This window comes from Oncorhynchus mykiss, chromosome 25 (assembly GCF_057628025.1).
Source record: "Oncorhynchus mykiss isolate SJ-2025 chromosome 25, ASM5762802v1, whole genome shotgun sequence".
NCBI classification, from domain to species: Eukaryota; Metazoa; Chordata; class Actinopteri; order Salmoniformes; family Salmonidae; genus Oncorhynchus; species Oncorhynchus mykiss.
In genome coordinates, this window is record NC_143046.1 from 16,895,187 (window position 1) to 16,922,342 (window position 27,156).

Genomic DNA, 27,156 nt, shown 5'->3' on the forward strand with positions numbered 1-27,156 from the left:
GCAGAAGGTACTTGTCGCATAGGAGTGACGTTATTCTGTCATTTTCAAACATGGCGGCCGAAGGCTCGGATTTAGAAGACCTGAGCAGCAACGGGCTAATGGAGGGTCCTTCGGGTTGTAAAAACATAAAATAATACAAATATATTGATGAAGCTATTCGATAGTGACGTAGAGATCATATGAATAGTCGTTTGTAACTTCACAGGTCAGCTAGCAGTCGCAAGGACGCATGTGAAACGATGGCTAGCTTTCTAACTAGCCGACATGGCTAACATTAATTTCTGGTGCGCAAACTGGCGAAACAGAAATTGTCTTTCCCCTAGCTAGTACCAGAGTAAATCAACTAGCTAGTACTTGTTAGCCCGAGTATTTTGTTATGGTATGTTAATCTGATCTAACGACTGTAGAAGCAGACATAAATCGCTGTTCCCCTGCAGAATTTCGGAAGTTTATGCCGTTTGTTGACATTGCCGACGTCATGATCTCTGTGTAGTATGTTGAAATCCTAATGAATGAATGGCGAAAAACACCATCAGTGACTGAAATTTCCTTTTATAATGGCATTAATTTACATATAGTCTGTAAATGACATCTGCTTATGTATTATCGAGCAGGCCAGCCATTTCTTTGTGTTATAGATAAAACAGTTTTCTTCCCTGTGTAACTTTCTCAATTTCTAATTTGAAAGCTCCGGAAGCCACGGAGGCTGTCCAACATCCAACAGAGATGGAAGAGGTATCAGAGGGAAATGGTGGAGAAGAGGCTTCAGAAGCAGCAGCTGCGACAGCATACAACATGCCTCTGGTGGAGAATGAGGAGGAAGAGGACGGAGAGTTGCCGGCGGACTTTGACCGACTCTGGAAGCTGGCCCATGACAATCCACAGGATTTTTCTAGCTGGACTGACCTGCTGCAGTACAGTGAGCAAGAGGTGAGAAGAGCTGAGGGGACAGACAAGATTCCTATTGGCATTTTGACATAACCAAAGATCTTCTGCATGAATAATTAATGCGTAGCTAACCGTACCACTGTTGTTAAGGAATGCAGTGTTGAAGTTGAAACCAACACTTCACATCAATAATGATGACAACTAAACTCATTGTTACTTAGTGAATTTGCAGCTAACCCAGATTTCTAATGTTCCCCAGAGTCACATGACAGCATCACGTCGAGCGCTGGTTGCCTTTCTGGCGCGTTACCCCCTGTGCTACGGATATTGGAAGAAGTTTGCCGACTTGGAGCGACGTGCAGGCTACACCAACAAAGCTCAGGAGGTATGATGAAGAAGAGTGTTTGGTAAAAGTGACACGGATGTGTGTCTTGTAGTGCTAAGCGATTCGTGATTTTTTTTTTTAGATGTTTTGGTTAGATTATTTAAAAAACAATCACTGTTTTCGATTTCTCTTTCAATAATTTTTTTAAACATTAAATGCATTATGAAATACCTATTTAATGGAAATTTGAAAGCCAAAAATAGCAAACATTCAATTGCCAAAACATTGTAAATATTCATTGTCTCTGTCAGGTCCATATAGAAAAAAAGGAAATTACTATGGGACTCCCAATCACAACCGGCCATGATTGGGAGTCCCATAGGGCGGCGCACAATTGGCCCAGCGTCTTCCGGGTTCGGATTATGCCGGGGTAGGCCGTAATTGTAAATAAGAATTTGTTCTTAATAACTGACTTGCCTAGTTAAATAAAACATTTGACTAATCTCTGTGCTCCCCATACTGAACTGTCAGTAGTCATCCTATTTAACTAGCCTGCCTAAGTATGCTGTCTGACAATTATTTTACTTGTTTTTCAAAGTATATAAGCTATGCTTTCCTCTCTCTCCTCTCTCTCTCTATGTGTATATATATATATATATACACACACACACACACACACTAAATGGAATTCCAGTAATTGAACTGATGTCGGTCAATTAGTCATTTAATAACCAGCATCTGCTATGGTCTGTAGCATCTGCTATGGTCTGTAGCATCTGCTATGTTTAATAGCCATTGACTTAACAAAGGGCACATACCGCAGTGCTACATTCTTTGAAAGTCTTTGGCACTAGGAAATTATGTAAGTGAGATGATTGCTTCATAATGTTTTTGTGTTGTTCCAGGTGTGTGTTCAGGGTCTGAAGGCCATCCCTCTGAGCGTAGATCTGTGGATCCACTACATTAACCTGCTACTGGGCACGCTGAACATGAACCTGCCAGAGTCCTCTCAGTGCATTCGCAGGTATACACTCTTAAACTCAGTGTCACACTTATACACATTTGTTTACTTCTTTTGCTAGCTTTACATTCAACTCTAGCCAGAACACCACCTTTTTCCATACAGTACTTATTGTTCAACGTAATGTTTTAACAGCCTAAACTATGTTTTATATCAATCTGACTGATTCTTGTCTCTTCTCCCCAGTGCATTTGAAGAGGCGGTGGCAGCGGCAGGACTAGACTTCCACTCTGACCGTCTGTGGGAGCTGTACATCGAGTGGGAGAAGGAGCAGGGAGACATGAAGGCTGCCACTGGAGTCTACGACAGAATCCTCAGAGTCCCCACTCAGCTGTACAGCAGCCACTATGAGAAGTGAGACTGTACACAGTCACAAACAGTACATTTTCTCTACTAAGAGAAATAGTAGAGCTTCAAATCAGTCAAAATTATGAAATGTTAACATTTTATTAAATTCTAGATTTTGATAATTGTATGATTATCATGCTCACTTCTTAATGCGGACCTCTTATTTGCTGACCTGGTGAATCTTATCCACTCTCTCCATACCTACTCTCTCACAGATTCAAGACTCATCTTAATGCTCATGCGCCCAAGGACGTCCTCTCAGCAGTGGAGTATGAGGGGTTGCTTGAGGAATCTAAACAGATACACAAGACTGAGAAGGCTGAGTTGGCTGAGGGGGAAGATGAGTTACCGCCTGGGGAAGAGAAGGAACCTACAGAGGTGGTTTACAAATGACAAATCCCTGCTAGTGTTGGAGAAGATTTAACATGAATGTCAGATGCAGCCAAAATAGCAGATAGTGGAGACATTTCAAGTTGTGGAGTGAGGTTACGGTGTAGGATCTAACTCTGTTAAACAAATTTAAAAGTCTGTCATTATAACTGTCATGTTATGGTTCACCCAATCAGGAAGAGGTGATTCCGAAGATGCGAGAACTCCTATTGGCTCGCAGGGAGAAGGTGTACCAGGACCTTGAGGGAGAAGTCAGGAAGAGGTGGAACTTTGAGGAAGCTGTGAGTTACCCCGGACAGACAGACACACACACACATCCCTTCTATGTGCAACTCCGAAGTTACGATTGAAGTGTGATACTTTCATTGGTTGGAAACATTGACTTACCTTCTCTTCTGTTCCCATTCCTCCCTCCATTCCAGATCAAGCGTCCTTATTTCCACGTGAAGCCTCTGGACCGGACCCAGCTGAAAGCCTGGCACTCCTACCTGGACTGGGAGCTCACCCAGCTGGGAGGGGGGGGTGAAAAGGAGGTGGAGACCGAACCAGACTCCATGGAGGGCCAGGAAGAGGAGCAAAAAGAGGGGTCAAAGAGCAGTGGGATCATTGCTGGGGGTGACCGGAGGGTACGGATCCTGTTTGAGCGCTGTCTGATTGCCTGCGCGCTCTACGAGGAGTTCTGGACCAAGGTAAGGAGGGGCTGCAGGGGTGTGTGTGTGTGTCAGTAACATGTTTGTATGTCAGTGTAACTAATATATGCTTTATGCATATTTCTCAGTATGTTCAGTACCTGGAACCTCAGAGTCTGTACGAGGCACGGGGAGTGTTCAGGCGAGCCTGTGAGATCCACCTGGCACACAAACACACCATGCACCTGCAGTGGGCCACTTTTGAGGAGAGGCATGGTGAGAGAGGAAGAGACATGAAACACAGGATATCATTACCCAGTGTTGTAGCTCACTCACACCCTCCTCCCGTCCTCCTCCCAGGTGATCTAACAGAGGCACGGCGTGTTCTAGAATCTCTGGAAACCTCTATCCCAGGATTGGCCATGGTCCGGCTGCGCAGGGCGGGGCTAGAGAGACGGGCGGGCCGGCTAGATGAATCAGAAGCTCTGCTCAGGGACGCGGTGGACCAAGCCAAAGAGACTCCTCACCTCCATGCATTCTACTCCATCAAACTAGCCCGGCTGTTGCTGAAGCTTTGCAAGAACCCCAGCAAGGCCCGGGGTGTCCTGCAGGAGGCGCTGGAGATTAGCCCGGTGAGAGAAGGGGGGAATTGAGGGAATAACAGCTGGAAGCTTTTAGTACAGAGGGGAAGAAGATCACTTGCTCTAACTTTTACATGAAGCCTTAACCTAAACCTCAGAGAAGATATCACTTATGGTTTGATGCCAGATCTCCCTTTCTTGATGATCTCTTGACCAAGCAGTAGGCTATAACTCTCTGTCCCTCTCTTTCCTCCCTTACTCTCCACCTATTCTCTCTCCCTTTCCCAGGATAACGGTAAACTGCACCTGAACCTGCTGGAGCTGGAGGTGTCTGGTGACCCCAGAGGGTCACCCGAGGGGGTGCAGCAGTGTGTGACTCGGGCGCTGGCCGCACCCCTCTCCCCACGGACCAAGATCCTCTTTTCCCAGAGGGGCCTACAGTACGCTGAGGACTATGGGACTTCTGTGCAAAGGTCAGGGGTCACAGGATTGTTTGTTGTTTTTAGATACAATCAGGAACCCAGAGAAAAATGAACATGTCAAGGCATTTTATTGAATGAATGAAACTGGGAGAAATGCAATTTACCATGTTTTAAATGTTACTGTTGCTGTCCTCTGGCCTGCAGTGTGCTAACAGTCTATGAAGAGCATACCATGTTTTAAATGTTACTGTTGCTGTCCTCTGGCCTGCAGTGTGCTAACAGTCTATGAAGAGCATACCATGTTTTAAATGTTACTGTTGCTGTCCTCTGGCCTGCAGTGTGCTAACAGTCTATGAAGAGCATACCATGTTTTAAATGTTACTGTTGCTGTCCTCTGGCCTGCAGTGTGCTAACAGTCTATGAAGAGCATACCATGTTTTAAATGTTACTGTTGCTGTCCTCTGGACTGCAGCGTGCTAACAGTCTATGAAGAGCATACCATGTTTTAAATGTTACTGTTGCTGTCCTCTGGACTGCAGTGTGCTAACAGTCTATGAAGAGCATACCATGTTTTAAATGTTACTGTTGCTGTCCTCTGGCCTGTAGTGTGCTAACAGTCTATGAAGAGCATCACTTTACCATGTTTTAAATGTTACTGTTGCTGTCCTCTGGCCTGCAGTGTGCTAACAGTCTATGAAGAGCATCACTTTACCATGTTTTAAATGTTACTGTCCTCTGGACTGCAGTGTGCTAACAGTCTATGAGGAGCATCAGAAGCTGCTGAAAGAGCTTGGCAACAAGAAGAGAAGGGCTGAGAACGGGTGAGATTATAGCACATCTGTCAATATCATTACCAATAAAATAGTGTGATGTAGTGACTCAATATTGAGATTTGACAGTCAACCATGGAGAAGCAAATGTATAAACTTCATGGATTGGTTATTGACGCAGTTGTTGTATTGATTGATCTGCAGAGACAGCGAGGACCCAGAGAAGATGAGTAAAGGAGAAGACGGCTCCGCTGTGCCCGCTCCACCACCGGCCCCTCCCACAATGCCCCATGTTCCCATGACGACACCACCTCCACCCATGATGGGTGGGGACATGAGTGCGGCTCACGCAGGCTACGCAGGCTATGGAAGCTGGTATCAGGTACGACAGGGATAGGGTAACCTCATAGGGTAAGATTTGAATACCCCTGCACTCAAGTGTTGATTAATGTTTTTTTCTCTTTCAGCAACCACAGTACGGGGGATACGGAGGCTACCAGCAACCCTGGAACTACAATCAGGGTTACTACCCTCCCAGCTAAGGGGGAAGAGAAATGCTGTGACACCATTGTTCAGTGAACTCACCACCACCTCACTTTAAATTCCACGGATGAGTCCAAATGGCACCTTATTTCCTATGTAGTGCACTGTCTTTGACCAGGGTCCAGGTCAAAAGTAGTGCACTTTGTAGGGAATAGGTTGCCATTAGGGATTTAACTAATATCAGGAACAGGGGTGTGACATCTACTACTTGTTTGGTCTTTGAAAATGTGCTCTTGTACATTGTTTTAACGATAAACTATTTTTGTATTCTCTTCTACATGCAGCCCCTTTCAATTTAAGCAAAACCCCTCTCCACAGGTCCTGTATTATTTAAAGTCTTGCATCATTCCAGAAGTATAGGCTAGTCTTTTTTTCTAATGTACATAATGGTGTTTTATAGTATGAAGTCGGAGCTCTTTCATATACGAGCAGGTTAAGATCAATCTATTGTCCCTCATTCAAAGCTTGAGGATCGCCATTGAAGTTTCTGCCCAGTTGAGTCCTCCAGACAGAAGATAGGGAAGCCATGTTGTTGTATGCAGGTACCAGTGCCTCTGGTCAAGCAAGGCGTAATAAGTGGATGTACGCTGTGCTGTACCTAATGGACATTTCCAAAACTAACAGCATTGGTCATGTTTGGTAAAATTTTAGGAGTAGGAAACTGTTAAATGTTTGTCAAAATCCACTTAAACCAAACTTTTGCCTTTATCACTGTTTTTGAAAATGTAACTTTTTAATCTTCACTTTTAACATTGCTCAATAAACCATTTCAGTGCATCTTAATGTGAATTCGATGTATGTAGATTAAGTATCTGTTAAACTGATTTGGAGCCCTGGATTGTGCAGCTTCATAAAAAATAACAGATTATTCCTGTACATTTTGAGTTGTTGCATTCGCTGTGGAAAGTATGTTCAGTCCACCACATTACTCTCCAAGTAAGTTTATTCAAGTTTGAGTGAGTTTGCAATAACACCACTGTAAAATGATTTAACTTTGAAAAACTACAATTTACAGTGCCAACGAGCCAGGTCTAACTTTAGGCCCCATGATAATCAATCCAGTCATCCATTTTGTGTTGCCATTAAAGATTCAGATTAAAGTTCAAAGTGTTTGTTGAAGGAGAATTAATCCATAGTTGACATCCTGGTCTCTGTCCTGTTGGGGATGATAAATGATGTTGGCTCATAAAGCATTTTATTACTTCAGGTCCTTATTTCTTTGCAACGACCAGCACAGCTGAAGGCACCAAACCTGAACAATGACACAAAACATTTAAGACCGTATCAAATGTTATTGGTCGCTACACAAACTAGAACACACCTTCAATCTCATATTAGATTCATCTATAACTGCAACACAGCATAGAAGAAAGCGATATGTCTTTGGCTGGTTTTGACCTCTCCAGTCCTTTCAGATTAGTGCGGATGAAGGAGAGGAAGTCACTTTGGACTATTGTAACTGTACAAGCCCAGTAAGAGGGGCATCGTCCTGTCTGCTCACCCAACTCCTGTAGAGGTTTCTCCATGTCCAGTTCTGTGTAAACGCGGCGTGGGTACGGGGACAGCAGCGTGAAGTCCTGGCCCTCGGGGGCGTCGCCATTCATCTGGATGTAGACACGCACGGCAGCCAGCGGCTCCTGGGCCTTGAACACGGAGGTCAGTGCCGAGCCGTCAAGCATACGCACCTGCGGACAGGAGGATGAATTAATCAACTTTATTGACTGTTGAGACACCAAACAACGGTTGTCTAAAGATTATTGTGCAAACAAACTCATAAAAAAGATCTGTTGTATTACAACTGTTGTGTCAAATGCGTTGTACATCCGTTGTGAGTATGAACAGAATGAGAACTAAGCCATAGACATCCATGGCCCCTTACCTGGATTCTACACTCGTTATAGTCCTTCTTGGCGGGAGGCGGGCCCTGACTGGGCGGAGAGGAGGGAGGGCCCTCTGCTGAAGGGGAGGTTACAGCTCTACTAGAAGAACCACCTCCAAACTGGAGAAGAGAGGCGTAGAAGGGGTTAGTGTGTTCAACTCTTTCTATGAAAGACATGGAGACGTTATTTAGCAACAGTTCAGCATACGAGTCAGATGCTGTAGGTGCAGTCAGTACCTTAAGTGCTCTCTCCTCTCTGTCACGTGCTATCTTGTCTCGCACCCGCTGCCTGAGAGAGAGAGAGAGCAGTCATTTGATTAAAAAATATATATATATATTTAACTAGGCAAGTCAATTAAGAACAAATTCTTATTTACAATGACGGCCTAACCCGGCCAAACCTGGATGATGCTGGGCCAATTGTGCGCCGCCCCATGGGACTCCCAAACACGGCCGGATGTGATACAGCCTGGATTCATACCAGGGACTGTAGTGATGCCTCTTGCACTGAGATGCAGTGCCTTAGACCGCTGCGCCACTCGGGAGCAAGGGAAGAGTTGTGGAGTGGGAATAGACCTAATTTGCACGAAGCCGTTTAGAAGAAGCAACTATTGGCTGTGTCTGAAAACATTACTAGCTATTTTTGTTTCCTAAATTCCTCTCAAAGCTCATTGGAAGAGGTTCGAGGGAGGAACCTTGGATCCTCTCCTCCAATGTGCTTTGAGACAACAGCCACTGGCCATGTCGAGAGTATCAAATCCATCCGTGATGTATTGTGGGTAAGTTTTGACTGACTAAATGATCTACAAATAATATAATAAGTATTTTGTAGATCAGATAATTGGCAGTCACCTGCAATGCTGACTGAAATGACTAACAAGCCCATTGACTTCATGGCTTACTTGGCCATTTTGTCGTCGTTCTTCTCTCTCTGGCGCAGGTCGACCATTTTCTTCATCTCATCCTCCTGCAGTTTCTGTTTGACCTGCAGCAGCTCCTGCCCCTGCCTCCTCCTCTGCTTCTCTCTGTCCACCTCTTCTGCTCGCTCCCTCTCTCTCCGCTCCTCCTGCTTCACCCGCATCAGATCCTCTAGCCTGTTTCACACACACGCAGGCAGACACACACAGGTTTCATTGTATGCCGTCTCTTTGTATTTCCAACAGAAGGCCTACCCTTTTGCTGATCTCATTGAGTAACACCTTTTGACCAAACCCCAGTTTCTGACAGAATAAGATAAGTGTGTAAACAGAGGTAGAGGTTAATTATCTAACCTCTTTATCTGCTCACGTTTCTCCTCCTCTGTCATTGGTTGTTTAGTATCCCCGTCATGGATCATCTGGTCACCCCCATCTGTAGCTAAAAGGTAGAGTTAACATATAAGAGGTGAGGGACAAGAAGACAATGTAAACCAACAACCATGTTAACCTATGTAATGGGAAGCCATAGTTATAACTCGATCATAACAATATAAGTAACCATAATACAAAATGCTGTCACGACAACTGACCACTTACCAGGGTCTGCTCCCTCTGCTGTGGGCTGGGCTGCTGGACTGGGCAGTTGTGGGTCACTTCCTCCAAGCACGTTCCCCACAGGAGGTACATAGGGCTCATCAATGTCTGGGTCACCCTCATGTTCCATCAACCTGTGGAAGAAGCATGATAGAAGAGACATCATGAATCAGTTATCCAATGTGAATAACTTAACTGAGGATGAAAAATGCTCAGAGACTAGCTCACCAATGTCCCTATCAGTTGACTTACCAGTCCATGGCCCGCTCTATGCCCTGATTTCCTGTGTGTGCCACAGCCTTTTCCCTGCAAGCAGAATAAATATGGACAGGATTAGAGTTGATCACATCATCTTATCATGATCTTTAGTTTGTAGAAGAATAGCCACATTAATTCAGTTAGCTACTTACGCCCTGTTTCTGTCAAAGCCCATTTCCAGCAGGCTGTCCAATGTTGTTTGTTCTGCCATCTTGCTGAGAATATGAAAGTGAAGAAGAGTTTCACTTTGTAGTCTGATACTGTAAGCAAGTAGCTGGGCACGTGAAGTAGATCCAAGGGCCACAAACATGTATCGTTATGTCTATATGATTGAGATTCAGGTTTAACCACTTACATGCTACCTGTATAACTAGGTTAGTTAGATGGGCTGTTACATAGATCCAGAATGTGCTGGCTCGCAAGTTGTGTAACGTTAAGTTAGCTAACGTACTTGTCTGGACTGAACTGGCTATGAAGTTAACGAAGCAGCATCACTTAGGCAACGTCCCGCAGGAAACATTTTAGTATCTACAGACCATCACATGAAAATCATTCATAAACCAAATAAGATTTGTCCAGTAACTTTGCCGTATTATATGTGTTCACATATAGCTGGCTAGCGGGCTAACTAGCTGTAAACTGACGGTAGCTAGTATGATGGAGGAATGAGATGGCTAATTTCAGTTAGACTCTCCTGCTAGCTTGTAACAAGAACACTGTTTCCAGAGTAAATTGATGATGGCCTGTAAAATATATCTAGGGTGACTATTACATTGCACTTGTGAAAATGATGGCGCTCAACCATTTCATAAACGTTATTCTACTAAATAGCATTATTTGTTTGTGCAACATTAGCTAACGTTAGCAACTCACATTCAGAATCAGTCAACCCACAACACCGCTTTCTGACCGTACAGTCCACATGCAAGTACGGAGGCCCGATAGGATAAAGGAAAATGACCACATTTTCCAAACATTCTCATTCATAGCTCATTGCTGCCATCTAGTGGACCTCACGCCTACCCTGTCTAGTGGACCTCACGCCTTCCCTATCTGGTGGACCTTAAGCCTTCCCTGTCTAGTGGACCTTACACATCCCTATCTAGTGGACCTTACACATCCCTATCTAGTGGACCTTACACATCCCTATCTAGTGGACATTACACCTCCCTATCTAGTGGACCTAAGCCTTCCCTGTCTAGTGGACCTTACACATCCCTGTCTAGTGGACCTTACACATCCCTGTCTAGTGGACCTTACACATCCCTGTCTAGTGGACCTTACACATCCCTATCTAGTGGACCTTACACCTCCCTATCTAGTGGACCTTACACATCCCTATCTAGTGGACATTACACCTCCCTATCTAGTGGACATTACACCTCCCTATCTAGTGGACCTAAGCCTTCCCTGTCTAGTGGATCTTACACATCCCTATCTAGTGGACCTTACACATCCCTGTCTAGTGGACCTTACACATCCCTGTCTAGTGGACCTTACACATCCCTGTCTAGTGGACCTTACACATCCCTGTCTAGTGGACCTTACACATCCCTGTCTAGTGGACCTTACACATCCCTGTCTAGTGGACCTTACACCTCCCTATCTAGTGAACCTTACACATCCCTGTCTAGTGGACCTTACACATCCCTGTCTAGTGGACCTTACACATCCCTGTCTAGTGGACCTTACACATCCCTGTCTAGTGGACCTTACACATCCCTGTCTAGTGGACCTTACACATCCCTGTCTAGTGGACCTTACACATCCCTGTCTAGTGAACCATACACATCCCTGTCTAGTGAACCATACACATCCCTGTCTAGTGGACCTTACACATCCCTGTCTAGTGGACCTTACACATCCCTGTCTAGTGGACCTTACACATCCCTGTCTAGTGGACCTTACACATCCCTGTCTAGTGGACCTTACACATCCCTGTCTAGTGGACCTTACACATCCCTGTCTAGTGGACCTTACACATCCCTGTCTAGTGGACCTTACACATCCCTGTCTAGTGGACCTTACACATCCCTGTCTAGTGAACCATACACATCCCTGTCTAGTGAACCATACACATCCCTGTCTAGTGGACCTTACACCTCCCTATCTAGTGGACCGTAAGCCTTCCCTGTCTAGTGGATCTTACACATCCCTGTCTAGTGGACCTTACACATCCCTATCTAGTGGACCTTACACATCCCTGTCTAGTGGACCTTACACCTCCCTATCTAGTGGACCTTACACATCCCTGTCTAGTGGACCTTACACCTCCCTATCTAGTGGACCGTAAGCCTTCCCTGTCTAGTGGATCTTACACATCCCTGTCTAGTGGACCTTACACCTCCCTATCTAGTGGACCTTACACCTCCCTATCTAGTGGATCTTACACATCCCTGTCTAGTGGACCTTACACATCCCTATCTAGTGGACCTTACACCTTCCCTGACGTCACCCTGAATTTAATTGCTGCTGCTCTATCGATCACGGAGAAGAAACAGTTGGCTGGAGCGATGTGAATGGGGTGTCCAGGTAACACTACACTAACAGAGTCTTTCTAACATTTTCTGAACACTGTGATTTATACACACACATTATAGTTTCATTATGTGTAATCTCCACTTTTGTTTGCCCCCTGTATTATATAAAAAGTTATATCTGATTCCTGAGCATGCTTTTACTGATACTATTTGGGTTTAGGGTGTGTGTGTGTGTGTGTGTGTGTGTGTGTGTGTGTGTGTGTGTGTGCGCGCGCGCGCCCATGTGTGTAGGCTTTGTGTGTTTGCTAAGGTTTTACTGTATGACTGTATACCTGTAGGTATTCAAACAGGATGCAGAGTTTATGGGCAGGGCCTGTTACATATTTACTGTACATATAATTAATTATTCATTTATCTCTCCCTCTCACAGCCTTAAGCAGCCCTCACTCACTTCCTTGACCAGTCCTTTACTGAACTTCCGTTCCTGAGGGTGAGTAGGTTCAGTTTGTTTTCAAATTCTTATGTTTAAATCAACCTGTCTACATTATGAGATTAAGAAATTTAGTGAAGTGCAATAGATCATTCCATCCATAGTCAGTTTTATTTAGAACACTGGTAGCCTTTCATCTTGTGGTTTTCTCTTATTGTAACTGACAGGCACAGAGAAAGTCGGCTAATTTCCAAACTTGTTTCCGTACTTGATTTAACGTATTAAGTACTTGTAATTCTAAATGATTACACGATTATATTTTGTGATATGTGAATTCACTGATCAGACAAAGAAACTCAAATGAATGCAAAAATATAGAAAGAGAGCAACATGTAAGACAGAAAGGTGAACAACGTTGGAGGAGGCAGTGAGGGTCCAAAGTCACTCTTTTTTTAAATTGTTTTAGTTTTGCAAAGCTGGAAGGGTGGGGGGTAAAGATCAGTGAGTCAAAGTCTAGAGAGATTCTGGGAAGGACAGCAAAAAAGAGAAGGCCTAATATTTTGGAACTAGAGAAGGTCTAGGATGTATACTATGTTTATCATAGTAAGTTCAATACTGTTTGAAATCCTCTCAATTCAATAAATGTAATTGAAATTCATTCATGAATGCATAAAAAAAGTATTTAATTGATTGAAGTTGAATAACTGAATCCCCTTTGCAGGACTCCCAGACTACCTATGTGCTGATTGATACCAACCCTTTGAGAACATTGCACTGGCGGGCACAATCACCATGCCCTTTAGTCATATTCTATCATTCAGATAATCACCATGCCCTTTAGTCATATTCTATCATTCAGATAATCACCATGCCCTTTAGTCATACTCTTTCATTCAGATAATCACCATGCCCTTTAGTCATATTCTATCATTCAGATAATTACCATGCCCTTTAGTCATATTCTATCATTCAGATAATCAACATGCCCTTTAGTCATATTCTTTCATTCAGATAATCACCATGCCATTTAGTCATATTCTATCATTCAGATAATCACCATGCCCTTTAGTCATATTCTATCATTCAGATAATCACCATGCCCTTTAGTCATATTCTTACATTCAGATAATCACCATGCCCTTTAGTCATACTCTTTCATTCAGATAATCACCATGCCCTTTAGTCATATTCTATCATTCAGATAATCACCATGCCCTTTAGTCATATTCTTACATTCAGATAATCACCATGCCCTTTAGTCATATTCTTACATTCAGATAATCACCATGCCCTTTAGTCATACTCTTTCATTCAGATAATCACCATGCCCTTTAGTCATATTCTATCATTCAGATAATCACCATGCCCTTTAGTCATACTGTTTCATTCAGATAATCACCATGCCCTTTAGTCATATTCTATCATTCAGATAATCACCATGCCCTTTAGTCATACTCTTTCATTCAGATAATCACCATGCCCTTTAGTCATATTCTATCATTCAGATAATCACCATGTCCTTTAGTCAAACTCTTTCATTCAGATAATCACCATGCCCTTTAGTCATACTGTTTCATTCAGATAATCACTGTGCCTTTTAGTCATATTCTATCATTCAGATAATCACTATGCCCTTTAGTCATATTCCATCATTCAGATAATCACTATGCCCTTTAGTCATATTCTTACATTCAGATAATCACCATGCCCTTTAGTCATACTCTTTCATTCAGATAATCACCATGCCCTTTAGTCATATTCTTTCATTCAGATAATCAACATGCCCTTTAGTCATACTGTTTCATTCAGATAATCACCATGCCCTTTAGTCATATTCTATCATTCAGATAATCAACATGCCCTTTAGTCATATTCTTTCATTCAGATAATCACCATGCCCTTTAGTCATACTCTTTCATTCAGATAATCACCATGCCCTTTAGTCATACTCTTTCATTCAGATAATCACCATGCCCTTTAGTCATATTCTATCATTCAGATAATCACCATGCCCTTTAGTCATATTCTTTCATTCAGATAATCACCGTGCCCTTTAGTCATACTCTTTCATTCAGATAATCACCATGCCCTTTAGTCATACTGTTTCATTCAGATAATCACTGTGCCTTTTAGTCATATTCTATCATTCAGATAATCACCATGCCCTTTAGTCATATTCTTTCATTCAGATAATCACCATGCCCTTTAGTCATACTGTTTCATTCAGATAATCACCATGCCCTTTAGTCATATTCTATCATTCAGATAATCACCATGCCCTTTAGTCATACTCTTACATTCAGATAATCACCATGCCCTTTAGTCATATTCTTTCATTCAGATAATCACCATGCCCTTTAGTCATACTGTTTCATTCAGATAATTACCATGCCCTTTAGTCATATTCTATCATTCAGATAATCACCATGCCCTTTAGTCATATTCTTACATTCAGATAATCACCATGCCCTTTAGTCATACTGTTTCATTCAGATAATCACCATGCCCTTTAGTCATATTCTATCATTCAGATAATCAACATGCCCTTTAGTCATATTCTTTCATTCAGATAATCACCATGCCCTTTAGTCATACTGTTTCATTCAGATAATCACCATGCCCTTTAGTCATACTCTTACATTCAGATAATCAACATGCCCTTTAGTCATATTCTTTCATTCAGATAATCCACATGCCCTTTAGTCATACTCTTTCATTCAGATAATCACCATGCCCTTTAGTCATACTGTTTCATTCAGATAATCACCATGCCCTTTAGTCATATTCTATCATTCAGATAATCAACATGCCCTTTAGTCATATTCTATCATTCAGATAATCACCATGCCCTTTAGTCATATTCTTTCATTCAGATAATCACCATGCCCTTTAGTCATATTCTTTCATTCAGATAATCACCATGCCCTTTAGTCATACTGTTTCATTCAGATAATCACCATGCCCTTTAGTCATATTCTTTCATTCAGATAATCACCATGCCCTTCAGTCATATTCTATCATTCAGATAATCACCATGCCCTTTAGTCATATTCTATCATTCAGATAATCACCATGCCCTTTAGTCATATTCTTTCATTCAGATAATCACCATGCCCTTTAGTCATACTCTTTCATTCAGATAATCACCATGCCCTTTAGTCATACTGTTTCATTCAGATAATCACCATGCCCTTTAGTCATATTCTTTCATTCAGATAATCACTGTGCCCTTTAGTCATATTCTATCATTCAGATAATCACCATGCCCTTTAGTCATACTGTTTCATTCAGATAATCACCATGCCCTTTAGTCATATTCTTTCATTCAGATAATCACTGTGCCCTTTAGTCATATTCTATCATTCAGATAATCACCATGCCCTTTAGTCATACTGTTTCATTCAGATAATCACTGTGCCCTTTAGTCATATTCTATCATTCAGATAATCACTGTGCCCTTTAGTCATACTCTTTCATTCAGATAATCAACATGCCCTTTAGTCATATTCTTTCATTCAGATAATCACCATGCCCTTTAGTCATATTCTATCATTCAGATAATCACTGTGCCCTTTAGTCATATTCTATCATTCAGATAATCACCATGCCCTTTAGTCATACTCTTTCATTCAGATAATCAACATGCCCTTTAGTCATATTCTATCATTCAGATAATCACTGTGCCCTTCAGTCATATTCTATCATTCAGATAATCACCATGCCCTTTAGTCATACTCTTTCATTCAGATAATCAACATGTCCTTTAGTCATATTCTTTCATTCAGATAATCACCATGCCCTTTAGTCATACTCTTTCATTCAGATAATCACCATGCCCTTTAGTCATATTCTTTCATTCAGATAATCACCATGCCCTTTAGTCATATTCTATCATTCAGATAATCACCATGCCCTTTAGTCATATTCTATCATTCAGATAATCACCATGCCCTTTAGTCATATTCTTTAATTCAGATAATCAACATGCCCTTTAGTCATACTGTTTCATTCAGATAATCACCATGCCCTTTAGTCATATTCTTACATTCAGATAATCACCATGCCCTTTAGTCATACTGTTCCATTCAGATAATCACCATGCCCTTTAGTCATACTGTTTCATTCAGATAATCAACATGCCCTTTAGTCATACTGTTTCATTCAGATAATCACCATGCCCTTTAGTCATATTCTTTCATTCAGATAATCAACATGCCCTTTAGTCATACTGTTTCATTCAGATAATCACCATGCCCTTTAGTCATATTCTTACATTCAGATAATCACCATGCCCTTTAGTCATATTCTTTCATTCAGATAATCACCATGCCCTTTAGTCATACTGTTTCATTCAGATAATCACCATGCCCTTTAGTCATATTCTATCATTCAGATAATCACTGTACCCTTTAGTCATATTCTATCATTCAGATAATCACCACGCCCTTTAGTCATACTGTTTCATTCAGATAATTACCATGCCCTTTAGTCATACTGTTTCATTCAGATAATCACTGTACCCTTTAGTCATATTCTATCATTCAGATAATCACTGTGCCCTTTAGTCATATTCTATCATTCAGATAATCAACATGCCCTTTAGTCATACTCTTTCAATCAGATAATCACTGTGCCTTTTAGTCATATTCTTTCATTCAGATAATCACCATGCCCTTTAGTCATATTCTATCATTCAGATAATCACTGTGCCCTTTAGTCATACTCTTTCATTCAGATAATCACCATGCCCTTTAGTCATATTCTATCATTCAGATAATCAACATGCCCTTTAGTCATACTCTTTCATTCAGATAATCACCATGCCCTTTAGTCATATTCTATCATTCAGATAATCACCATGCCCTTTAGTCATACTGTTTCATTCAGATAATCACCATGCCCTTTAGTCATATTCTTTCATTCAGATAATCACCATGCCCTTTAGTCATACTCTTTCATTCAGATAATCACCATGCCCTTTAGTCATACTGTTTCATTCAGATAATCACCATGCCCTTTAGTCATACTGTTTCATTCAGATAATCACCATGCCCTTTAGTCATATTCTTTCATTTAGATAATCACTGTGCCCTTTAGTCATATTCTATCATTCAGATAATCACCATGCCCTTTAGTCATACTGTTTCATTCAGATAATCACTGTGCCCTTTAGTCATATTCTGTCATTCAGATAATCACCATGCCCTTTAGTCATACTCTTTCATTCAGATAATCACCATGCCCTTTAGTCATATTCTTTCATTCAGATAATCACCATGCCCTTTAGTCATATTCTATCATTCAGATAATCACCATGCCCTTTAGTCATATTCTTACATTCAGATAATCACCATGCCCTTTAGTCATATTCTTTCATTCAGATAATCACCATGCCCTTTAGTCATATTCTTTCATTCAGATAATCACCATGCCCTTTAGTCATATTCTTTCATTCAGATAATCACCATGCCCTTTAGTCATACTGTTTCATTCAGATAATCACTGTGCCTTTTAGTCATATTCTATCATTCAGATAATCACCATGATTTTATTGCCATAATAAGTGATACACAATCTGTTTTGAAAATTAGCAAAAAGCTAGATCAAAAAGTAACAACATGATGTATGTATCAATTTTGAAGCTCTGTGTTGTAATTCTCCTTGACCAACAGGAGGCAGTCTAATCTCACACTACATGACATGAGACTTGTGAGACAGTACTTAAATGGTTTACTGTTGAATATTGTGGGTTTATGGCTGTGTGATAAGGTGCAGTGTAGCTCCAGTGTCTGGTGCTCGCTGGCTGTAACAGTATCTCCATATGGAATAGCTCAGAGTTCCAGTGGAGCTGTTGTTATGGGCGGAGACACATTTCAACATCAACTGTTCAGAGGAGACTGCGTGAATCAGGCCTTCATGGTCGAATTGCTGCAAAGAAACCACGACTGAAGGACACCAATAAGAAGAAGAGACTTGCTTGGGCCAAGAAACATGAGCATTGGACATTACACCGGTGGAAATCTGTCCTTTGGTCTGATGAGTCCAAATTTGAGATTTTTGGTTCCAACCACCATGTCTTTGTGAGGCGCAGAGTAGGTGAATGGATGATCTCTGCATGTGTGGTTTCCACCATGAAGCATGAATGAGGAGGTGTGATGGTGTAGGGGTGCTTTGCTGGTGACACTGTCTGTGATTTATTTAGAATTCAAGGCACACTTAACCAGCATGGCTACCACAGCATTCTGCAGCGATACGCCATCCATCTGGTTTGCGCTTAGCGGGACTATCATTTGTTTTTCAACAGGACAATGACCAAGCACACCTCCAGGCTGTGTAAGGGATATTTGACCAAGAAGGAGAGTGATGGAGTGCTGCATCAGATGACCTAGCGTCCGCAATCACCCGACCGCAACCCAATTGAGATGGTTTGGGATGAGTTGGACCGCAGAGTGAAGGAAAAGCAGCCAACAAGTGCTCAGCATATATGGGAACTCCTTCAAGACTGTTGGAAAAGCATTCCAGGTGAAGTTGGTTGAGAGAATGCCAAGAGTGTGCAAAGCTGTCATCAAGGCAAAGGGTGGCTACTTTGAAGAATATAACATCTGAAATATATTTGGACTTGTTTAACACTTTTTTGGTTACTACATGAGTCCATGTGTTATTTCATAGTTTTGATGTCTTCACTATTATTCTACAATCAAATCAAAGTTTATTTGTCACATGTGCCGAATACAACATGTGTAGTAGACCTTACAGTGAAATGCTTACTTACAGGTTCTAACCAATAGTGCAACAAAGGTGTTAGGTGAACAATAGTTAAGTAAAGAAATAAAACAACAGTAAAAAGACAGGCTATATGCAGTAGCGAGGCTATAAAGGTAGTGAGGCTACATACAGACACCGGTTAGTCAGGCTTATTGAGGTAGTATGTACATGTAGATATGGTTAAAGTGACTATGCATATACGATGAACAGAGAGTAGCAGTAGCGTAAAAGAGGGGTTGGCGGGTGGTGGGTGGCAGGACACAATGCAGATAGCCCGGTTAGCCAATGTGCGGGAGTACTGGTTAGTCGGCCCAATTGAGGTAGTATGTACATGAATCTATAGTTAAAGTGACTATGCATATATGATAAACAGAGAGTATCAGCAGTGTAAAAAGAGGGGTTGGGATGAGGCACACAATACAAACAGTCCGGGTAGCCATTTGATTACCTGTTCAGGAGTCTTATGGCTTGGGGGTAAAAACTGTTGAGAAGCCTTTTTGTCCTAGACTTGGCACTTCGGTACCGCTTGCCATGCAGTAGTAGAGAGAACAGTCTATGACTGGGGTGGCTGAGGTCTTTGACAATTTTTAGGGCCTTCCTCTGACACCGCCTGGTGTATAGGTCCTGGATGATAGGCAGCTTAGCCCCAGTGATGTACTGGGCCGTTCGCACTACCCTCTGAAGTGCCTTGCGGTCGGAGGCCGAGCAATTGCCGTACCAGGCAGTGATGCAACCAATGTTGCAGCTGTAGAACCTTTTGAGGATCTCAGGACCCATGCAAAATCTTTTTAGTTTCCTGAGGGGGAATAGTCTTTGTCGTGCTCTCTTCACGACTGTCTTGGTGTGTTTGGACCATTCTAGTTGGTTGTTGATGTGGACACCAAGGAACTTGAAGCTCTCAACCTGCTCCACTACAGCCCCGTAGATGAGAATGGGGACGTGCTCTGTCCTCCTTTTCCTGTAGTCCACAATCATCTCCTTAGTCTTAATTACGTTGAGGGATAGGTTGTTATTCTGGCACCACCCAGCCAGGTCTCTGACCTCCCTATAGGCTGTCTCGTCATTGTCGGTGATCAGGCCTACACCATCATTAAGTTTGCAGACAACACAACAGTGGAGCTCCACAGGGGTGCATGCTCAGTCCCCTCCTGTACTCCCTGTTCACCCACGACTCCAACACCATCATTAAGTTTGCAAACTTAATGATGGTGTTGGATTCGTGGGTGAACAGGGAGTACAGGAGGGGACTGAGCACACACTCCTGTGGAGCTCCAGTGTTGAGGATCAGCGTGGCAGATGTGTTGCTACCTACCCTCACCACCTGGGGGCGGCCCGTCAGGAAGTCCAGGATCTAGTTGCAGAGGGAGGTGTTTAGTTCCAGGATCCTTAGAAATGTAGAAAATAGTAAAAAATAAAGACAAACCCTTGTATGTGTAGGTGTGTCCAAACTTTTTACTGGTATTGTAAGTAAAGTAAATTGTTTTCCATTGTAATGTGGATGTAACATTGCACCCTTCACAATAAAGAATCCTGTTCACTGTATCTGGTCTTTGTACATCACAGCCTATCTGCAATGATGCTACCTAAACAATGGGCCAGCAATAAACACACACACACACACACACACACACACACACACACACACACACACACACACACACACACACACACACACACACACACACACATACATTATATGACATGACTCCTTGAGACTTGTGATACAGTACTTAAATGGTTTACTGTTGAATATTGTGGGTTTATGGCTGTGTGATAAGGTGCAGTGTAGCTCCAGTGTCTGGTGCTCGCTGGCTGTAACAGTATCTCCATATGGAATAGCTCAGAGTTCCAGTGGAGCTGTTGTTATGGGCGGAGAGACACCTCTGGTCGTCACCCTGGATGCACGGTGTAGGCCTAAATCTACTGTATGTGACGTTGTCTATGTACTTGAATAGCACTTTCAATTCTCATGTATTTGTATAATGTTTCTTTTCACAATAAAGATACTGGTATTTATGGTAATTGTCTCTCCTTGTCACGGTATCTGGTCTTTAACACAGCCTACCACATATTTGGGCCAACAATGAACACGCACACACACACACAATCATACACACAGCAGATGTTTCTTTGGCTATCAGATGGGCCACTATAAAGCTGAGTCCATCTTTTAATGAATTGCAGAATAGGGAGGCCAAACCAGCAATGTGCAGCAGCTGTCACACGACTGGGTGAGACGACGAGAAGTCAGGTATTAATTGGCTGTTACTTCATCATGATTCCTCACCATCATCTGAATGAGTTTGAGCAATCATAGGCCTACGCACTTCATTATTTCGCTGGGACATTTATTTTGACGTTCACATTCCACTTCCTGCGTATCTCACACACCCGCAAGTGTCAGCCAGCCAGTAAGCCGGTGAACGCGGCCTCAGAACACAAAAGGACAGGTAAAAAAGGACAGGTTATCCCTCCTTTTAACGGATAGCGTGTGTTTTTTATTAAACGTTTAAGATAAATTACGGTCTCAACTCCTACAAAGATAGCTGTCTAGATACATTAATTCTCAAGGTAATGGAGTGGGATTTGTGCTTGGCGGTTGATTGGCTACTAGTAATAACTAGCTGGGGCGTGTTTGCCTAGTCAGGAAGGAGGAACGATCAACACTTCAAGACCTCGCCTACTTTAGCTTAGCTCTACTACTGTTGTATGTGATAGAGTTGCGCTAGCTACTTCGCCATCTCTCTCTTGTTTTCAGATCGAAAGTGACACTGCTGTGTCAAACCAGCTCAACATGTTCCGCAGTAGGGACAAAAAAACGCCTGAACAGTTCCAGGATGTTTCGCAAGGGTTGAAAAAACTATATCGGACTAAACTCTTTCCCCTGGAGGACACCTACCAATTCCACGACTTTCACTCACCGTCGCTCGAAGATGCCGACTTCGACAACAAACCCATGGTTCTCTTGGTCGGTCAGTACTCGACCGGGAAAACCACCTTTATTCGGCACCTGATGGAGCAGGACTTTCCCGGTATGAGGATAGGGCCCGAGCCGACGACAGACTCATTCATAGCCGTGATGCACGGTGACCAGGACGGGATGATACCTGGAAACGCCTTGGTTGTCGACCCCAAAAAACCCTTCCGCAAACTCAACGCATTTGGTAACGCTTTCCTCAACAGGTAAATAAATACTCATGCCAAATTCCCAGGCCCCAGGGGAGCTTATGGCTGTCAGGTGACACCCATAAAGGAGGAATTTAATAGGATCTCTATGGTAACACCTCTCTCAACATTCCGTAATACCTCCCTCACAAGCCTCTGCATGTAGGGACTCTTTGAAACAAAACGATCTGTACTGTTCCTCCTGTCATTCCCCTTTATTTCATCACCACAACAGATTGTAGTATCTGTTCCATCCACCATGCCTGTTAACCCACCTGTAAAAGTCACCCTGCCAAGTTGAGACATCCTTTTCCCCTTGGGCTGTTTGAACAGTATAACAATACCTAGCCTAATCTAAACTATAGTCACGACCTAGCATTGTTTAGCCTGTTTAGCCTGCAGCAGCACTGTAAGGTAAATGGAAAATAATGGTTTGTGTTTTGAGTAGCCAGGCAAAAGTGTGTTATCTGTCTTCTCCTTAGTTGCATACCCCAGGGCAGGCTACAGTTGCCACATCAGTAGTAACAGCTGGCCAACTCACTGAGGCTTCTGCCTGCTATGAGGCATTAGGAAATCCTAGTCAAATTGCAGTGCTGGTATGTTCTTTATGGTAGTGTGACAGCACAGTCAGTCAGCATCTAGGCTATGGCTTCTCAGGTCTCAGCTGGTCTTGTGTGTTGAGTTACTCATTATCATAACACATCAAAGTGATTCAGCAATCCAGGCTGCTCTATGGCGCATTCTGACACCACAGTCAGTTGTTCAACGTGGCATTATGACAGCAATCCAGACTGCTCTATGGCGCATTCTGACACCACAGTCAGTTGTTCAACGTGGCATTATGACAGCAATCCAGACTGCTCTATGGCACATTCTGACACCACAGTCAGTTGTTCAACGTGGCGTTATGACAGCAATCCAGACTGTTCTATGGCACATTCTGACACCACAGTCAGTTGTTCAACGTGGCATTATGACAGCAATCCAGACTGCTCTATGGCACATTCTGACACCACAGTCAGTTGTTCAACGTGGCATTATGACGGCAATCCAGACTGCTCTATGGCACATTCTGACACCACAGTCAGTTGTTCAACGTGGCATTATGACAGCAATCCAGACTGCTCTATGGCACATTCTGACACCACAGTCAGTTGTTCAACGTGGCATTATGACGGCAATCCAGACTGCTCTATGGCACATTCTGACACCACAGTCAGTTGTTCAACGTGGCATTATGACAGCAATCCAGACTGCTCTATGGCACATTCTGACACCACAGTCAGTTGTTCAACGTGGCATTATGACGGCAATCCAGACTGCTCTATGGCACATTCTGACACCACAGTCAGTTGTTCAACGTGGCATTATGACAGCAATCGATTAGTCTGTCTGTTCTGTGGCTTCAAACACACTTCAAGGTTGTATTTATTGTAGTGTCCTTTGCTGAAGTATCTTCTAGAGAGAAGGTCTATCTCCCCTCTGTGAGAGCTTTGCTGGCACCACAATACACAGCACTCAAACAGATGGTCTGATAACCCTGGCCTTGTCTCTCTCCATGTTGGAGAGACACAGACTGACTGACTACAGGTTTTAGAGGAAGTCCTGTGCTCAACCTGGCGATGATAGGGGATTTCCTCAACCCCAGATTAGCTGTGGTGCCTCACACACCGCCATATGCTAGCTCAAGACACATGGGTCAACACTGATACTGGATTAAACTCCTCCTCATCCCTGTTCTAGGGTACTACATTACCCAGGATGCATATGTACAATTGATTTTTGTTGATTCATAGCCGTGAAGGTCAATGAGAGTCAATTGATAATTTGCCTTGCTTAGAGGCTAATTGATGAGATGAACAAGGCATCACAAGGCCCATGAGACGGGCTGTTTCACAACAAGACTGATGACTTTTGTAACCGAGAGGGAGTAGTAAGAGTCAGCGGGAATGGGTTGGGGTTCCGTTTTACTGAACTCAGCCTGTTATTTCAGGACACTGACTGACTGCACATTACTGCATGCGGGCTTCCAGTAACATCTCAAAGTGAAATATGTTGTAAAGTACGCAGGCCTACTTGTCTTGCACAGAAGTACACTCCACATCCTCATCGCTCATACAATGAATGGCAATGCTGATAGTATTTCTTCACTTTGGGAAGTTGAAGGTCTGCCTGGTGGGGGCTCGGGGTGAGGAGGGGGACAGCAGGATGTGAGTTACTGTTTGAGTGTGTGATGGAGAGAGATTCTGAGGTTAGCCCAATTGTGTGGAGCGTTGTGTGGAAAATGTTAGATAAACGGGAAGGCTTGGACAGAGTGCCACAGAAATGTATAACATACGAAAAGCTGAAGTGGAAAAATGTAAGTTTTTGTTATACTTGGCAAATATTCTCGTTGTAGTATGATACTACTCTACCACAGGATCTCCCACCCTCCCCCATATTTCTTTGACTTGTTGTTTTGCCTTAAAGGTTCTCTCTCTCCCCCTCTCCAGTTGTAGGATAGATCTGCTCTCCTGGCAAAATGTAGGTTAAGAGCTTAGTTCTAGTAGTCTTGTGACCTAATGCCTGTAGCATAATGTCCGGGAATGTCTGTTCCGAGCGAGCGGTGTCCGGGAATGTCTGTTCCGAGGGAGCGGTGTCCGGGAATGTCTGTTCCGAGGGAGCGGTGGGACAGCAGAGTTCTGGGTTGAGAAGGAATAGAAATTGTAAAGTGTAACAATCCCCTTCTTTGTTCCTGCTTGAGGAAACTGCAGTTTTCTGTTTGACTGACCTTGCCCTCTCTCTCCAGATACAAAACATGTGATTATATCTCTGTGTCATGGTTTGCTCCAACTTTGTTGAAAAACCTTTATGTTTGGGGTGACTAATGCAAGATGACAACATCATGTGTTGTATGGGCTTGGACAGTGAATCAAGGTTATTCTATGGACAATTGAATAAATTATTCAACTCAAACAGAAAACAGTTCTCTCCTTGTTTGAATTGAGCTTTGTTCCACTTCCAGTCAAACCATTCAGTTTCCATTTCCAGCAGTGACAGTTAACTGGAAGCATAGTTTGGGCCTACATTAATGACTAGTTTAGTTTCAACATTCTCTCTCTCTCTCTCTCTCTCCTTGCAGATTTATGTGTGCTCAGATGCCCAACCCAGTCCTGGAGAGCATCAGTATCATCGATACCCCTGGAATCTTGTCAGGAGAGAAACAGAGAATAAGCAGAGGTCAGCTACACACAAACTAATATATCACCGTTATCTCAATAAATGTGTTAAGCCTGACAGTGTCAACCACTCAAAGTGGGTCAGAGGTAACACACGCCATTTAAAACTCACCTAAGAGGAGAGAATACTATCAAATACTTACATTTTCTGTCAAGAGGAGTGCTTCTAATCCAACTGTGTTGTATGACATATTGGTCCTAGGAAGGGAAGCTGACTAGAGATGACTGTGAATTTCCCTATATCCCCCTATTTTGCATTCTTCAGATATTGCTCAGCCAATATTTTCCTTATTGGCTGATTCTGCTGATTTTGTAAAATCATCTTTTATTGGGTCAGTTTTTCCCCCCTACAAGTGAGAGGGATCCTACGAGGGGGGGCGTGATACTGGAATACCGCATTTCTACCGGCTATGATTCCACACACAGGGCTGACTGTATTGTTCATCAGCAGTATGACCGTGCTGGGGACTGGGTTAGAAGCAACACTTGGCATTGTGCGGCGATAGTGGGGAAGGCCTGAACATGGGTAGACTGTAGAGAGTGGTGTAGTTGCCATTGTGGGGACACTTGGTAGACTGTCTCCCACACACTCTTTCCCCTGCCCCCCCCCCCCCCCCCCCCCCTACAACACGCACGCACAAAGTCTCCCCCTGCAATGCATGTGCAGCAGAGCTGGTGCTGATTGTGTGGTCAGCTGCGTAGATGAGATTTTTAGACAGACTGACTGCATTCTTCTCAGTTCAGATGACACCGGCACCAATCAAAACCACCATTCTCTCTTTGTATTTCTTTATTTTCCTTTCTTTTTAAAGAGCCTCGGCTCGCTGTGCCAGAACTCCCCAGGCTTCTGTTCAGAAAAGCAGAATGCCTCTCTGTTCCAATTGTTTTTCAGCCTGTTTCCTGTTGTTTTTTTAAATGGGTCAAAGAGGATGGAACTGAATACGTTATTTATTTTTATATATGTATGTATAAGTATTTTACCCCCATTTCCCCCCCCTAATTTCAATTACGATCTTGTCTCATCGCTGCATCAGCAACGTTTTGAAACACAATGTATATTGTCTATAGTTTCAGTATGTAATTGTCAATTATAGTATCATGCTCGTGTCCAACCCTCAGAATACATCACAATCCAAAACCCCAAACCCACTTTTCCTCTTTTATTTTGTCTCCAACATCTCATCTTTCTCCTCATTCTCATTTGGGGTTCCTCCTCAACATAATTATTGCTGTGTGTGTGTGTGTACACCATAACCCTCCTCCCGTTGCATCTCTGAAGGGTATGACTTTGCGGCGGTACTGGAGTGGTTTGCGGAGCGCGTGGACCGCATCATCCTCCTGTTTGACGCTCACAAGCTGGACATCTCAGACGAGTTCTCTGAGGTGATCCGCGCCCTGAAGAACCACGAGGACAAGATGCGCGTGGTGCTGAACAAGGCTGACCAGATCAACACGCAGCAGCTGATGAGGGTCTACGGCGCCCTCATGTGGTCACTGGGAAAGATCATTAACACCCCAGAGGTATTTTTTTTT

The 27,156-nt window shown here is 43.0% G+C and overlaps 3 protein-coding genes across 9 annotated transcripts in view; 2 read left to right on the forward strand and 1 right to left on the reverse strand.

The window, feature by feature from the left end:
- On the forward strand, window positions 1–7,024 carry LOC110504661 (pre-mRNA-processing factor 39). The gene is made up of 14 exons (XM_021583428.3): window positions 1–114; window positions 689–930; window positions 1,148–1,273; window positions 2,119–2,237; window positions 2,421–2,588; window positions 2,798–2,960; window positions 3,149–3,253; window positions 3,395–3,661; window positions 3,751–3,877; window positions 3,962–4,233; window positions 4,471–4,655; window positions 5,351–5,425; window positions 5,579–5,756; window positions 5,842–7,024. The coding sequence occupies exons 1-14, from the start codon at window positions 51–53 to the stop codon at window positions 5,914–5,916; spliced, it is 2,166 nt and encodes a 721-aa protein (XP_021439103.1). The 5' UTR covers window positions 1–50; the 3' UTR covers window positions 5,917–7,024.
- Window positions 6,843–22,514, reverse strand: LOC110504669 (UBX domain-containing protein 1). 4 transcript variants are annotated; one of them, XM_090220248.1, is made up of 11 exons: window positions 22,162–22,514; window positions 20,553–20,625; window positions 9,718–9,780; window positions 9,560–9,613; window positions 9,311–9,441; window positions 9,068–9,152; window positions 8,699–8,890; window positions 8,034–8,085; window positions 7,797–7,916; window positions 7,419–7,602; window positions 6,843–7,169 (listed from the first exon to the last, which is right to left on the reverse strand). In XM_090220248.1, the coding sequence occupies exons 3-11, from the start codon at window positions 9,774–9,776 to the stop codon at window positions 7,129–7,131; spliced, it is 918 nt and encodes a 305-aa protein (XP_090076374.1). In that variant the 5' UTR covers window positions 9,777–9,780; window positions 20,553–20,625; window positions 22,162–22,514; the 3' UTR covers window positions 6,843–7,128. The 4 variants fall into 4 exon arrangements, with proteins under 4 accessions (XP_090076374.1, XP_090076375.1, XP_021439115.1 ...); XM_090220249.1 differs by having other exon boundaries at window positions 9,718–9,776; window positions 22,162–22,301; XM_021583440.3 differs by lacking the exons at window positions 20,553–20,625; window positions 22,162–22,514 and adding an exon at window positions 10,439–10,561.
- LOC110504662 (EH domain-containing protein 1) overlaps window positions 12,492–27,156 on the forward strand; it is an 18,678-nt gene continuing 4,013 nt past the window's right edge. The window contains exons 1-4 of one of the 4 annotated variants that reach the window (XM_021583430.3): window positions 21,356–21,690; window positions 21,999–22,423; window positions 25,527–25,624; window positions 26,903–27,144. In XM_021583430.3, the coding sequence (XP_021439105.1) occupies window positions 22,035–22,423; window positions 25,527–25,624; window positions 26,903–27,144 (729 nt within the window). In that variant the 5' untranslated portion in view covers window positions 21,356–21,690; window positions 21,999–22,034. Of the gene's footprint in view, window positions 12,536–21,355; window positions 21,691–21,900; window positions 22,424–25,526; window positions 25,625–26,902; window positions 27,145–27,156 lie in introns of those variants that run through there. The other 3 variants (XM_090220246.1, XM_090220245.1, XM_090220244.1) reach the window with 3 other exon arrangements.